We start from the raw sequence: 14,825 nt of genomic DNA, 5'->3' as shown, positions 1-14,825 counted from the left end.
AGAGGAACTGTTATGTTTGACAGTACTGTATACATGTCCATGGTTGAATGACAATACACTTGAACTTGAATTTGCTAACACATATTTAGCAATTGTTCCAAGGGCAGAGTGTTATGAACCCCATAACTGGGTGTCTTACCAGCAAAGATAGAAGTGTCCGTTGGAGTCTGGTGATACTATTTTCAACAATATTTATTAGCAAAAATATACAAAATAATATCAATGCGAATATACAGAGAATATACGTTAGCAATACTAAACCTAAAAGTGCGGGTATAATAATAATCACTAATAAAACAAGCTCTATCATTGTCTGGGGTATAATGAATTGCCAGATGGAAATATAAAGTTCAGTTCAGTTCATGCAGGCTGCGGTAGTTGTTTGTCGCTGTGTTGCAATTGTTGGAGAGAGAGAGAGAGAGATGAGAGAAAGAAAATGTGTGAACAGTAACAGCTATTATTTTGCCAACTTTCGTTTACGATTTTGATCCATCGATGCGTGGTGGTTGTGGCCATTCACGTATGACCCCAGCGTCCTTTAGCTAGACCGTTCTTCCGTGGAGGACTCGTCACCCAGGCAAGGGTGGACAAACACACAAGCCCCCACCGGTCTCGCTACAAAACACTGTGAGTTAAAATTTACCCACTCTTCGTTTGGTCTCCGATCTCCCACCATGTCTCGTGGGGGTTCTGATGCTCACTAGTGTGTCTCCTGGTGCATCTGAGGGGTGTTACCCCAGACCTCACTTTTATCCCCACTCACAAGGTCTCAGGTGTCAATCAGGTTGGGATGATGTAACCCATCAAACCAGCCCACTCTGGTTGCCCCCTGAGGGGTTTCAATGAATAGAACAGTACTCAATACACAATCCTTCTCCAAGAGACAATAGCAGTAATCAGTGGTTCCGCTCTTCTTTTGTTAGTAGGAGCCGTCCCACCTCAGCTGTGTCTCTCTCTCATTCTCTTTCATGAACTGTTATCAATAACAACTGCCCTGGCAGATTTCCTTTTGACTCTCTTACTTCCTTGTTAGCAGCATCGAAGTAGTAGCGATTTGCGATTCTCCAAAAAAGGGGGGGCATGGGCCACTCTGCACCCTTCTGCCCATCAGAGTTGTTCATCCTTCGTAACACCCCCATCCTTCTAGGAATTTTCACCAAAAAGGAAAATTAACTAATACAGAGTCTTACAGAATTACAGAATCTAACAAAATACAGAAGAATTTTTTAACTACAGAACAATACAGATATACATTCAACTTAGCATCTAGATAAGCAGTCAGCGAGTACATTATCACTTCCTTTAATATGCTGTATCTTAATATCAAATTCTTGCAGCATCAGACTCCAATTTAATAACCATCTATTTTATTCCTTTTCGTCAGCACAAAAAAACTAAATGGTTGTTATCTTAGCTTAAGTGTATATTACAAAATGTGAACCAATACATGTGTGATTATACTGTGGTACCTTACAAAAGTTTATGCAAATACTAATCTTTATTTTACTTTTAAACTCAACAGTCAATCTTCCATGGTGTTGTCTTTATTATTTACATGCTTTGTCGAAATCCCTCAAAACCAGATCCTGTTATTTAAAGTGGCATTTTGTCAACCGTCGCCTCTTTTCCATTTAACTCTCACATGGTTAGCTTGCTCATCAGTGTGGAATAGGCTTTCACATACTCCTTTCATAGGAGTTATTTTATCAACAATGTTTTCCAAACTTAGCCCATCTTCTGAACTTCCAAACAATTCTTTATTTTTAAGCAAGTCATTAGTTTTATCTTCAGGACCCTTCATTCTATTAGTTTTCAGTTTAACATCTGCAAGTTGTTTACCTTTAAATTCCAAAACAAACTGTAATTGATTCACAGGCACCTTGTTAACAAGCCATTGTTCCTTCAGGCTGGTTACTGCTTCTGAAACCAATCCAGACTTTAAATTTTCTTTATTCAATTTAGGAACTACACTTTTCTCTTCTCCTTCAATAATAATATTCACATCACCAGCTCCCATCTCCTCACTAACTTTTAACACACCTTCTAACACAAACAACTGAGAATTCTCACTTCCCACTGGTACCAATGTTAACCCTTTCTTCACTGAACCAAGTCCATCTGACCCAAAAGGATGCATTCCTTTTCAACTAAATCAGATACCTCAGACTTTTCCTGAGTTTCATTACTAGGTTCAGTACCATGTGCATCCATACCCTGAACACACTCAAACTGGACATCTACCTCTTCCAGGCTTTCCATACCAGTCCCTTTTTCAAATTCTAAGTTCCCCTGATCCTCCCAGTTACTCTCTGGGCAACTCCCATCCAGAGTAAACTCAACCCTGCGGGTTAAAACAACTTCATCTGCTAACCCAGCAGAATCCTTCAAGGTAACAGCATCCTTTTCATCTAGGACTGCCCTTATATCATTATCGGGAACACATTTCAATTTTTCAACTTCTTCAAACAGTTCCGTCAAGCCAGACAGATCATCCATGTCCAACCCTGGACCTTCTAACTGCCTTATCTGTTTCTCATCTTTACTCTTTACCTCTATAAATTCCCTCTTGGCTAAGGGTAGGTCTACCTCCTCTCCTTTACTCTCTTCCACCTCCCTATTCTCCGTTTTACCATCCTCTAACCCGTCTTGGTACAGGGTCGGTAAAAACGTCTCAGCCAAATCAACACTGGACTGATTTAAAACGGTCTCTTTCTCAGCTGCCTTTCTCGACATGCTGTGAGTGATCGCGCATGCGGGATAGATCTTGGAATCTATAGGCGGGTCCTCAACACTTACAGGCTTGCTCGTCAGCTTCACGGCTGAACACACCTCACCCCCTGCTAAATCATTACCAAGAAGGACGTCCATGCTGTCTCTCGGTAATTCTGACCATACCCCTATTTCAACTGGTCCAGATACTAGGTCACAATTTATAATGATCCCATGCAAAGGCACAGCTTCTGTCCCTTTTCCTATACCTCTTAAAACTACCTCTCCAGTCTCAGGACCAAAATCTGGTACCTTACCGAGAATCAATGACTGCTCAGCTCCAGTATCTCTCCAGATCCGCACTGGAACTGGGGTTTCTCCCTCTTTCACAGACACTGTCCCTTCTGAAATAAATTTCTCACGCCCCTCTCGTATTTTATCTACCTGGGCCTTTCTCGTCAATTTGCTGATCGACACAATACACCCTGTAGGGACTGCTGCGTTCCCTTTCCCTGTCTCCTTCCTCGGAGCAAAGCACTTAGATGCAATATGACCAACCGTTTCACAATTAAAACAGGTCAAGCTAGGAACCCTCCTGCCAGCCTGCCTTTCCTCCTCCTTACTTTTACAACTAGCTCCCAGCTGAATTTCTGCCTCAGCTGGCGAGCTTTCTCTACCGTCCCTACGGTCTTTCTGGTAACTCTTATTCGAGGAAAACTTTGTCTTGTGGGTTAGGGCATATTCATCTGCAAACCTGGCAAATTCTGATATAGACTTATTCGACTTCTCGTTCAAATACGTCCGGATATCATCCGGAACACAACCTTTAAATTCCTCAATCAGAATTAACTCTCTGAAACGCCGGAAATCCTCTTCCACCTTTTCTGCCGCACACCAACGATCCAAGAGCACACCCTTCTCATAGGCAATCTCTGCATACCTCTGATTCCACACTTTCTTTAAATCTCTGAACTTTTGTCTATATGCTTCAGGGATTGACTCATAGGTCCGAAGGATGGCCCGCTTTATTTCCTCATAATCCGCAGACACGTCCATGGACAATGCCGCATATGCCCGTTGTGCCTTCCCTTTTAACACACTTTGTAACTACACCACCCACTGATCTCTGGGCCACTTCTGATTCACTGCCACCTTCTCAAAATGCAAGAAATAACTACCAACATCTGTCTCCTCGAATGGAGGTACTAACCTAAACTCCCTACTAACATTAAACCTCTCCTCTCGGTCTGCCCCTGAGACTCTTCTCTCTTGCTTTAACTTCTTCATTTCCAGCTCATGCTGCCTCTGTTTCTCCTTCTCCTTTTCAGCTCTTTCCTTCTCCCTTTCCTCTGCTTCCAGCTGTTTTAACCTAAATTCATGTTCCAACCTTAATTTTTCCAACTCTAACTGAACCGTCCCAATAGCTGGTACCTTTTCAGGGATATGTTCCAATACCTCAGCTGAAAACACATCCTTCTCAATATAATACTGAGCTATGGCCCTTTGCATCTCCCACTTTTTCATTGACGACTTCACCTCTGTGAGATTTAATCCTTTCGCAATATTTACCAAGTCCATCTTTGTGGCATCCTCTAGCACCTTCAAAGTTGGGTTTTGTGTAAATTCATCTACGTCCATCTTTGCTGGTTTCCCGTCTGGTTACCCACGCAACCAGATCCAAGTCTGGACTTATAGCCCGATTCGCTGGCCCTCCAATTTGGTATCAAATCTCGAGACGAGGCCCCAATTTGTTATGAACCCCGTAACTGGGTGTCTTACCAGCAAAGATAGAAGTGTCCGTTGGAGTCTGGTGATACTATTTTCAACAATATTTATTAGCAAAAATATACAAAATAATATCAATGCGAATATACAGAGAATATACATTAGCAATACTAAATCTAAAAGTGTGGGTATAATAATAATCACTAATGAAACAAGCTCTATCGTTGTCTAGGGGATAATGAATTGTCAGATGGAAATATAAAGTTCAGTTCAGTTCATGTAGGCTGCGGTAGTTGTTTGTCGCTGTTGCAATTGTTGGAGAGAGAGAGAGACAGAGAGACGAGAGAAAAAAAATGTGTGAACAGTAACAGCTATTATCTTGCTAACCTTCCTTTACGATTTTGATCCGTCGATGCGTGGTTGTTGTGGCCATTCACGTATGACCCCAGCGTCCTTTAGCTAGACCGTTCTTCCGTGGTGGACTCGTCACCCAGGCAAGGGTGGACACACACACAAGCCCCCACTGGTCTCACTACAAAACACTGTGAGTTAAAATTTTCCCGACCCTTCGTTTGGTCTCTGATCTCCCGCCCTGTCTCGTGGGGGTTCTGATGCTCACTAGCGTCTCTCCTGGTGCATCTGAGGGGTGTTACCCCAGACCTCACTTTTATCCCCACTCACAAGGTCTCAGGTGTCAATCAGGTTGGGATGATGTAACCCATCAAATCAGCCCACTCTGGTTGCCCCCTGAGGGGTTTCAATGAATAGAACAGTACTCAATACACAATCCTTCTCCAAGAGACAATAGCAGTAATCAATGGTTCCGCTCCTCTTTTGTTAGTAGGAGCCGTTCCACCTTAGCTGTGTCTCTCTCTCATTCTCTTTCATGAACTGTTATCAATAACAACTGAACAAAGAATGACTAGGAAATAAAGGTACAAACCACAAATGTAAGGCGTTCGTGGATTGGGAACTTCCCATTTTTACAGGGGAAAATAAACAGCTTTTCATGCACCTGAAAGCAGAGCTTTCAAGCTTTTTACAATGCATAAGAGTGGAATCTAGTCTATTCAGTCTATACCAATTCTCAGGGTAAACCCATCACAACCCTACTTCTCAATTTATTTCCTAGTAACCTACTTCCTTCCTCATTCTTCAACCAATCACCTACCAATTTGCTGAAACCAATTAACAACGAATGGTTTTGGAATGTGGGAGCAACCCATAACACTCATGGGAAATGCACTGGAAAGTATCTGAATGTGCGAAAACACTTGTATTTCTTCCCTCTTCTTTTCTTGTTTATTGCTTATTTATTTATTATTATTATTTCTTGCTTTTTGGATTTGCACAGTTTGTTGTCTTTCACGCCCTGGTTGGATGCCCAAGTTGATAAGACCACAAGACCATAAGACATAGGGGCAGAATTAGGCCATATGGCCCATTGGGTCTGCTCCGTCAATCAATCATGGCTGAATCCTTTTGTCCCCTCCTCAGCCCCGCTCCCCAGCCTTCTCCCATGTCAAATCAAGAACTTATCAATCTCTGCCTTAAATACACCCAATGACAATGATGCTGTCTTTCATTGATTCCTTTATGGATTTATTAAGTACACCTGCAAGAAAATAAATCTCAGGGTTGTATATGGTGGCATATATGTGCTTTGATAATAAATTTACTTTGAATTTTGAAGTTGCCTCAATGGCTTTCTAATTGCATTATAATGCACACAAAGAAACACGACAAAATGTTATATTACTAACTTTTGATTCTTCAGTAGAATTACCTAAAATGTATTACTTTGGACCATATTTCAACATGGGCCATTCTTTAGCTGCTGAACACCAACACACATTTTCAGTTATACGTCAAAGGTTAAAGCAAATGAATGGGAGAAGAGCAATGGACGTTTAAATGGAATGAGGATGGCTTTAGGCTTAACTCTGTTCTCTCTGCCAACCACGTGGAGTGGAGTGGAGAGACTAAGCACTTATCAAAAGTACTCGAAACAAACCATGATAGCAAGCAGTTTTTGATATAGCATTTGTCTGAGTTTTAGTAAGTTGCATAAACCTGTTTTATGTTCATGGCACAATCCACCCGAATCTCAAAATTCCTGATAAAACTCGTACCCACAGCTTTAAAATTTAATGATGGTAAAAAAAAAATCATTATAATGGAACAATCTAAACTTTCCCTTTTCCTTTCTGCCAGTTCTTCATAAATGTTGAGTATCTGGAATATTACTTCCAGATTTGGTCACCCTATTTCATAATGGAAATTCAATCATACCTGTTTGCTTCTGTTTGTGCTATTAGTTCATTTACCCACAAATTTAATCTTTCCTTTCTTACCCTCAATCACAATTACCCATTGTGTATAGTTTTTGACACAACCAACCACATAATCCTCCTCTAACAATTCTGGGAAAGATAAAATTCACTCAATTTCAGACATAATGATCTTTTTGTGGATATAGAATCACCTAAAACTCCCCTGCCATTTTGTGCCAGAATCAGAATCCGAAACGGGTTTAATATCACTGGCATGTGCCGTGAAATTTGTTGACTTTGCAGCAGCAGTACAATGCAATACATAATAACGGAAAGAAAAATAAATAGAAATTTAAAAAGTAGTGAGGTAATGTTCATGGGTTCAATGTTCATTCGGAAATCAGTTGGAAGAGGGGAAGAAACCATTTCTGAGTCTTTGAGAGTATGCCTTCATGCTTCTGTACCTCCTTCCTGATGGTAGCATTGAGAACAAGGCAGCATTGCTTCTCCTAATATCATCTGAAGATTTAACATTGGATCGCTCATTTTTCCCAATATTTCCTCATCGACTCTGTGTGTAATTCCTGATACTTCTTATCTAAGACCACTCTGGAGAACTTGAACCAGAAGGGCTACAGCTTTTCAAGAAAGCAACTCACTGACTGTTTTTCGAGCTTGTAAGGAGTAGGCGATAAAGGCTGCCTATTAGCCAAGCCAGCAGTAGAATTAGTTGCGGTTTACTCTAACAATTAAGAAACATACATGAATAATTAATAGCCAGTATTCAAAAAAACTTAATGCTGCAAAAAACATTGCACCTGTTACTTTACAATGCTAGTGACAAATTTGCTTATTTAGTAAGGCTGTTAATGTGGCATCGGCATAAGCTACTTCTTTCCATTGATGGTCATATGGCTCAGGTGCATTTGACACCCATAGCTACTTTCATTGCATACCCATCAAAGCAAAGTTCATAACCTAAATATTCAAGAGATTATAAAACAAGAGTGTACACTGACAGGAAATTTTCATCGTCTTTTTGTAAATTGTCATTGAGGTTTTACATTAACAATACCGATTCTAAGTTCTGATATTAATTAACAGTATCTAAACTTTCTTATTTGTGATGGCAATGTGAGATCTTATCAAGTCACATCCTGGTCTGTCCTCCTACTTCTCTGACACTTTTTCCTTCTCTTGAACAGTTGATCTTTTTCAGTTCCTCTCACCTCTCATTTTTCACTGCCCACCATGATACCCTAGAAACTTTCTCATCAAGGAAGCTTTCCTTCCCTAGCCTCTGCACTGCACATTCCTTCAGTCTTCACCTCAATTCACCATCTTCTGTCTGCTCTTGTACACAATACTCCAATTCATCTTTCATTTTGCAACCATGTTCTCTCCAATCCATGGTCAGATTCATCCCATTGACCTTGCCATCTTAAGTGACCTCAGAAATTCTTTCATCCCAGCCTAAGGCCATCACTAAATATCTCTTTGATTAGCTCTCAAACAGTCCACTTTCTTTCCAAAATTCCCTGTGCCTCTCACAAGCAAAAGGAATGCCCGCTTGAAAATTAAAGATGGTGCTGTTAAGACATGGCAACAGACAAAATTATTATTCTTTTAATTACACTTTCTCTGGACTACAATCACTGCAATCTGTAGCCTGTAATTTCCCTTTGGGAGTTGAGCTTTCAAACTGTTTGTACAATCTTGCGTTTTTGTAGTATCCTGAAGGATTCATCAAACTCAACTCTTGAGAATGCAAGTACGGTCATTGCTGGAGTGGACGGGGCTAGATCGAAGCGGCAGGGCCCAGGTCTGAGGGCAAAAAATGATTTAAGAACTAAGCCAGATTATAAATATAAAGTTGTCAAGGCTGAGGGCAAAGGACAAACCAGTGTTTAGCTCACTACTCTGAGATCGTTACTCATCTCAGTGGTGAACTAGCTCACTGGCTGTGGCCTGGAGCCATCAAGTTCTTGGACCAGTTTCACTTGCCTCAGAGCTGAACTAGTTCCATAGCTGTGGACTCCATTGAGTATTAAATATTTCAGTACATACATATATATCAGTTGATTAAGCATGCTTGTTCATTTAAAGAAGTAATTCCAGGTTATATGTATAAATACATGAACTCCGTATGTCATCATGCTACAATGTGATGTACGCATGAAAATGGTGCACCCAAGTTTTGCATAGCTCGTCTGGTTCCTTATACCAATAGCCAGTGAGCTAGGTCATATTCAGGCTGAAGGAACTCTTTCCAAGGTTGAGTGGAGCCCATGGCAACACCAGTGGTTCCATGAACCAAGAAGAATGGGTTTGTCAGGTTATTAAGGTCCCTATCAACCCAGTACTGAAAGTAGATGAATACACTTTGCCTGGGATGGAGGATATCTTTGCAAAGCTTTCTGGCGGGAAATTCTTCAGCAAAGTGTATTTAGCTGAGGTCTATCTATAGATGGAGATGGAAGAAGAATCCAATGTGTTTCTCATGATAAAAATGCACAAAGGCCTTATCGCTATAATAGGCTTATTTTTGGAGTAACATCTGCACTTGTACTCTGGCAGGTAGCTACGTACCAAGTGCTGCAAAGCTGCCCAGCCACTTGGTGTTACCTGGATGACATCATTGTTACTGGATCATCTCCAAAATCTCAAAACATTGTTAAAAAGATTAGATTATCAACTCAGGGCATGACGTGCCTGGCCAAACAAATTATGTTTCTGTTGTGACAGGCGCTCACATACATCATTGCAGATTTAAAGGCAAAACTTCTTCAAGTGTGAACTCTTTAAACTAAGCATCACTTACTGTGGTCATACCATTGATGCGAAAGATTACACAAATGTGCTGGGAAAATTCAAGCAGTGTTGGTTGCCCCAAGGCCAAAGGGTGTGTTGCAGTTGCAGTCCTTTATAGGATTTGTCATTTACTATAGCAGGTTCCTGCCAAACCCGGCTACTGTGCTCCACCCTTTGATGTCATTACTGCAGACCTGGAAGAAATGGAAATGTACAAAGCAGTGTGAGGTGGTTTTCAAAAAGGTAAAGGAAATGGTGATGTCAGACATTGTATTTACACATTATGATCCACGTCATCCATTGAAGCTTCCCTGTGATGCCTTGCTTTATGGTGTAGGTGCAGTCTTGTCACACGTTATGACAGACAGAAGTGAACTCCCTTTGCATCACATTCCCTTACCACTGCAGAGAAAAATTACACACAGATAGACAGAGAGGCCTTGACTCTGGTTTGAGGTGTAAAATATTTTAACCAGTCCCTATATGGGAGAGAGTTTACCCTCATTACTGATCATCGACCATTAGTGTCAATCTTCGATCCACAGAGCAGCATGGATACAGAGTTGGGATCCATTTCTTGGAGGACAGAATTACAAGATTAAATTCAAGAGGATGACTAATCGTGGAAATGGTGATAGATTGTCCTGTTTACCCTTGTAAAAAGAAATACTGGAAAAAATTTACAAGATACTTCTCTTGACATATTTTCCATAATGCAAATTGGAAGTCTCTCTTTTAATGGCAGAGGTGATTCAAAGGGAAACCAGAAACAATGCCACACTGTCTCATAGTGATCAAATCTTTAGGCCTGAATGGAATAATTTAATTTAAAATTTATTATGCTGTGTATGTCTGAAATATAGTAGCTGTATAATATAGTATATGGAGTATACAGTTGAGATGCTTTCTGCATTGAGTTGGAGTTTATAGCTAAGCAAGGACGAGTGTTGTATATTTAATATTTCAGTAATATTTGAGTAATCTTGTATATATGTTGGTTGATTAAGCATTCTTGTTCATTTAAATAATTCATCATGGGTTATATTTATAAATACGTGAATTGCGTATGTCATCACACTAGCATGCTCACCTTACTAAAGAATGAAGTTAGGCTCACAGTTTGGACTTCTGTGTCATCCTTTTAACTAGTTTGATGTTTTAAAGTTACAAAACTTAACAGCCTCACTTTTGGAGACTCTGTGGTTCATGTTCTAAGTGTTACTTGTTTACTTTTTTTACTGTTTACATTATTTGTTCTTTTTTCGCATATTGGGTGTTCGATGGTCTTTGTTGTGTGGGGTTGTTTGAATGGGTTCTTTTGTGTTTTGTTGTTTTGTAGCTGCCTGGAAGAATATGAGACTCAATGCTGTATGTAGTATCCACCCCGATAATAAATGTACTGTAAACTTTGATCTTTGAAAATCTGACTGAATGGTGCCACAACAACAATCTTTCATTCAACGTCAGCAAGATAAAGGGTTGCTCACTGGCGGAAGAAACTGGATGTCCATGAGCCTCTCTTCATTTGGATATTGAGAGTCAGCAACTTTTAATTCCTTGGCACTTTCATATCAGAGGATCTGTACTGGCACAAAATTGCTATTACAAAGAAAGCACGACACCGTCTCTACTTGCTTAGAGGTTTGTGCAGATTCAGCATAGAACCATAGAACATTACAGCACAGTAACAGGCCTTTTGTCCCTTCTTGGCTGTGCCGAACCATTTTTCTGCCTAGTCCCACCGATCTGCACCTGGACCATATCCCTCCATACACCTCTCATCCATGTACCTGTCCAAGTTTTTCTTAAATGTTAAAAGTGAGCCCCCATTTACCACTTCATCTGGCAGCTCATTCCACACTCCCACCACTCTCTGTGTGAAGAAACCCCCCCCCCAATGTTCCCTTTAAACTTTTCCCCTTTCACCCTTAACCCATGTCCTCTGGTTTTTTTCTCCCCTCGCCTCAGTGGAAAAAGCCTGCTTACATTCACTCTATCTATACCCATCATAATTTTATATACCTCTATCAAATCTCCCCTCATTCTCCTACGCTCCAGGGAATAAAGGCATGTTATGTAAAACTTTGACAAACTTCTAAGGATACACAGTGGAGAATATCATGACTGATTACGTCACAGCCTGGTGTGAAAGCACCAATGCACAAAATTGGAAAAGCCTATAGGAGGTGGCAGATACAGCCAGTCTATTTCAGGTGAAGCCCTCCCCACTAATGAGCACATCTATAAGAAACGCTGCCACAAGAAAGCAGCATCCATAATCAAGGAACCCTACCCACCAGGCCATGCAGTCTTTTCATCTGGAAGGAGGTACAGGAACCTTAGGTTCTGGCCACCAGGCTAAGGATCAGTTACTACCCTTCAACCATCAGGGTCCTGAACCAATACTAAATACTAAAAACTGATTCCACTATTTATAGATTCACTTTCAACAACCTTACTCCTCATGTTCTTAGCTTCAATTAGTTTCATTTATTTATTTAATGATTAATTGATTGATTGTATTTGTGCTGTTTGTCTTCTTTTGTACATTGGTTGTGTAGTTTTCATTGATTCTGTTGTGTTTCTTTGATTCAGGAGAATGACTCTCAAGGTAGTATATTGTGACAAATGTACTTTGATAATAAACTCACTTCCCAATACATTTCCAAATGTCTATCTGGTTAGCTTTTATCCCCCGGTTCATCCCATTTCTGCAGATGGTGATCTGCTTCATCCAAAGTTCAACGATTTCTGTCTTTGATTCCCTTGTTACCCTCAAAACCAAGCACATTTTCCTCACATTGGATAATCTGTATTTCTGCTCCCCATATAGAGATAACCTTAAATGAGTATAATTTGCGACTAGTTTATCCACAGGTGTGGCACGTGTTGGACTAACGATCTGATGAGCCTACACGGCTTGGGACAGACTTTATCCACACACCATCAGGTCTGCCTGAGCCACAGAGAGCATCATGGGCCTGTGATCACATCAGCCAAACCTCTTCACTTTTCCAGAATCAACCTGGAATGTGATGAAAGCCCAGTGTTTCTCCCCCCCATTTTAAATCCCACCCCTTACCTCCTTCTAACTTAGAAAATATACAGCACAATACAGGTCCTTCTTAGACCTACCTAGGCTTACGCATAACCCTCTATTTTTCTAAGCATGTAGCCATCCAGGAGTCTCTTAAAAGACCCTATCATTTCTGCCTCCCCCACTGCCGCCAGCAGCCCATTCCACGTGCTGAACACTCTCTGCATAAAAAACTTACCCCTGACATCTCCTCTATACCTATTCCCAAGCACCTTAAAACTGTACCCTCTTGTGCTAGCCATTTCAGCCCTGGGGAAAAGCCTCTATCCACATGATCAATGCCTCTCACTATCTTGTACACCTCTATTAGGTCACCCCTCATCCTCTGTTGCTCCAAGGAGAAAGGGCCAAGTTCACTCAACATATTCTCATAAGGCATGCTCCCCAATCCAGGCAACATCCTTGTAAATCTCCTCTGCAGCCTTTCTATGGTTTCCACGTCCTTCCTGTAGTGAGGTGACCAGAATTGAGCACAGTACTCCAAGTGGGGTCTGACCAGGGTCCTATATTAGATTAGATTAGATTCAACTTTATTGTCATTGTGCCAAGTACAGATACAAAGCCAAATGAAATGAAGTTAGCATCTAACGAGAAATGCAAAGAATAGTGTTATTTACAAAATAACTGCAAATAAGAAGTAAGTGCTACAGCACACGAATATAAATCTACTGAGACAGTACAATATGGGTGCAATACTGCTTAGCGCTGTGATGTGAGGTTCAGCAGGGTCACAACTCAATCCCACGATTGATGAAGGCCACCTTCATCTCCAGAGCAGTACTAGGGCCCTGCTAACTTCTGTGTCATTACAATTGTCAACATCTACTAAGTTGCCCCAATTGCTTCTCACACATCTATATGTAATAGAGAATCTTTCATTATTTCAGTGTTATTATTTTCCCTTTTCCTTTAAACCTGTCACTCCTAAATGTTGAATATTTGGAATATTAATTCACAAGAATTGATCACTTCTCAAATGTAATGTATGGATCTATTTCTTTCAGAGCAATGACACCCCCCCACCTCAGCCCTACTTATTGGTCTGTTGTCTATGCATGCACATTGCTCTCTCTTTCTCTTGTTGCAATGTGAATACACTAGTTAAAGCCATCTCCCACATGCATGCTTTTATTTAATATGTACGTAGTTGTGCATAGTCACAACATCAACCACTCTTCCATAATGACAAATCTATTAGTGACATTAATTCATTTATCTTGTTGCAATTTAATGTTTCCCTCCTGTCTTCAGTCTGTCTGTAATCTTTAATACAACTGATTCATGCCATTCTCCTCCAACAATTCTCCATGGTACCGATTTGCTCAGTTGTATCCCAACTGTGGCCTTAGCATCTCCCAAAACTGCATGCTCTCTCATGCCAGAAATTTTCCTTCTCACGTCCTTTTATTTTTATTTATTCATTTACGAGAGGCAGATGTCACCAGCTAAGCCAGCATTTATTGGCTGTCCCTAGTTACCCTTGAGAAGGTGGTGATGTACCCTTCTTGAACTGCTGAGGTGTAGGTACATGCGCAGTGCTGTTAGGGAGGGAATTCCATGATTTTAACCCAGCGACAATGAAGGAAAGGCAATATGTTTCCATGTTAGGATGGTGAGTGACTTGGAGGGTGATTTCCAAGTGGGTGTTCCCAGGTATCTGCTGTTCTTGTCCTTCTAGATGGTAGTGGTTGTGGGTCTGGAAGGTTCTGCCTTAAGAAATCAGTGTGTTGTTGCAGTGCATCTTGTAGATTGTACACACTGCTGCAACTGTTCATCAATGGTGGAGGGACTGGATGCTTGTGGAAAGGGTACCAATCAAATGGGTTGCCTTGTACTGGATGGTGTCAAGCTTCTTGAGATTTGATGGAGCTGCACTCATCCATCCAAGTGCGAGTATTCATTTACACTCCTGACCTGAGCCTTGTAGATGGTGGACAGGCTTTGGGGAGTCAGGAGGTGAGTTAAACGCTATAGGATTCCTAGCCTTCAACCTGCTCTGGTAGTCACCGTGTTTATAAGATAGACCAGTTCAGTTTCCTGTCAGTAGTAACCCCTAAAAAGAGTGAACCTTGGATCCTTTCAATACTACCCCTCAGTGACATATATACAGCATCCAATGCATTGCAGTGGACTCTCAGTCATAATAAAAAGAATGCAAATTTATGATGGATATATTTCTCACCATAAACAAATTTCTTAGGAATGATATT

At 40.8% G+C, this 14,825-nt stretch overlaps 1 protein-coding gene across 5 annotated transcripts in view; it reads right to left on the bottom strand.

Annotated features, from left to right (window-relative positions):
* Positions 1–186: 186 nt before the first annotated feature.
* Positions 187–14,825, bottom strand: part of LOC132400698 (uncharacterized) — a 44,834-nt gene continuing 30,195 nt past the window's right edge. For 4 of the 5 annotated variants that reach the window (XM_059981967.1, XM_059981946.1, XM_059981937.1 and 1 more), the window contains 2 exons: positions 9,529–9,712; positions 187–7,449 (listed from right to left, as the gene is read on the bottom strand). In XM_059981967.1, coding sequence (XP_059837950.1) covers positions 2,101–3,765 — 1,665 coding nt within the window. In that variant the 5' untranslated portion in view covers positions 3,766–7,449; positions 9,529–9,712 and the 3' untranslated portion in view covers positions 187–2,100. Of the gene's footprint in view, positions 7,450–9,528; positions 9,713–11,005; positions 11,029–14,825 lie in introns of those variants that run through there. The other variant, XM_059981977.1, reaches the window with a different exon arrangement.

This window comes from Hypanus sabinus, chromosome 1 (genome assembly GCF_030144855.1).
Source record: "Hypanus sabinus isolate sHypSab1 chromosome 1, sHypSab1.hap1, whole genome shotgun sequence".
In the NCBI taxonomy this organism is placed as follows: Eukaryota; Metazoa; Chordata; class Chondrichthyes; order Myliobatiformes; family Dasyatidae; genus Hypanus; species Hypanus sabinus.
Note: the sequence above shows the minus strand (reverse complement) of the source record. Positions and strands in the feature narration are given on the sequence as shown.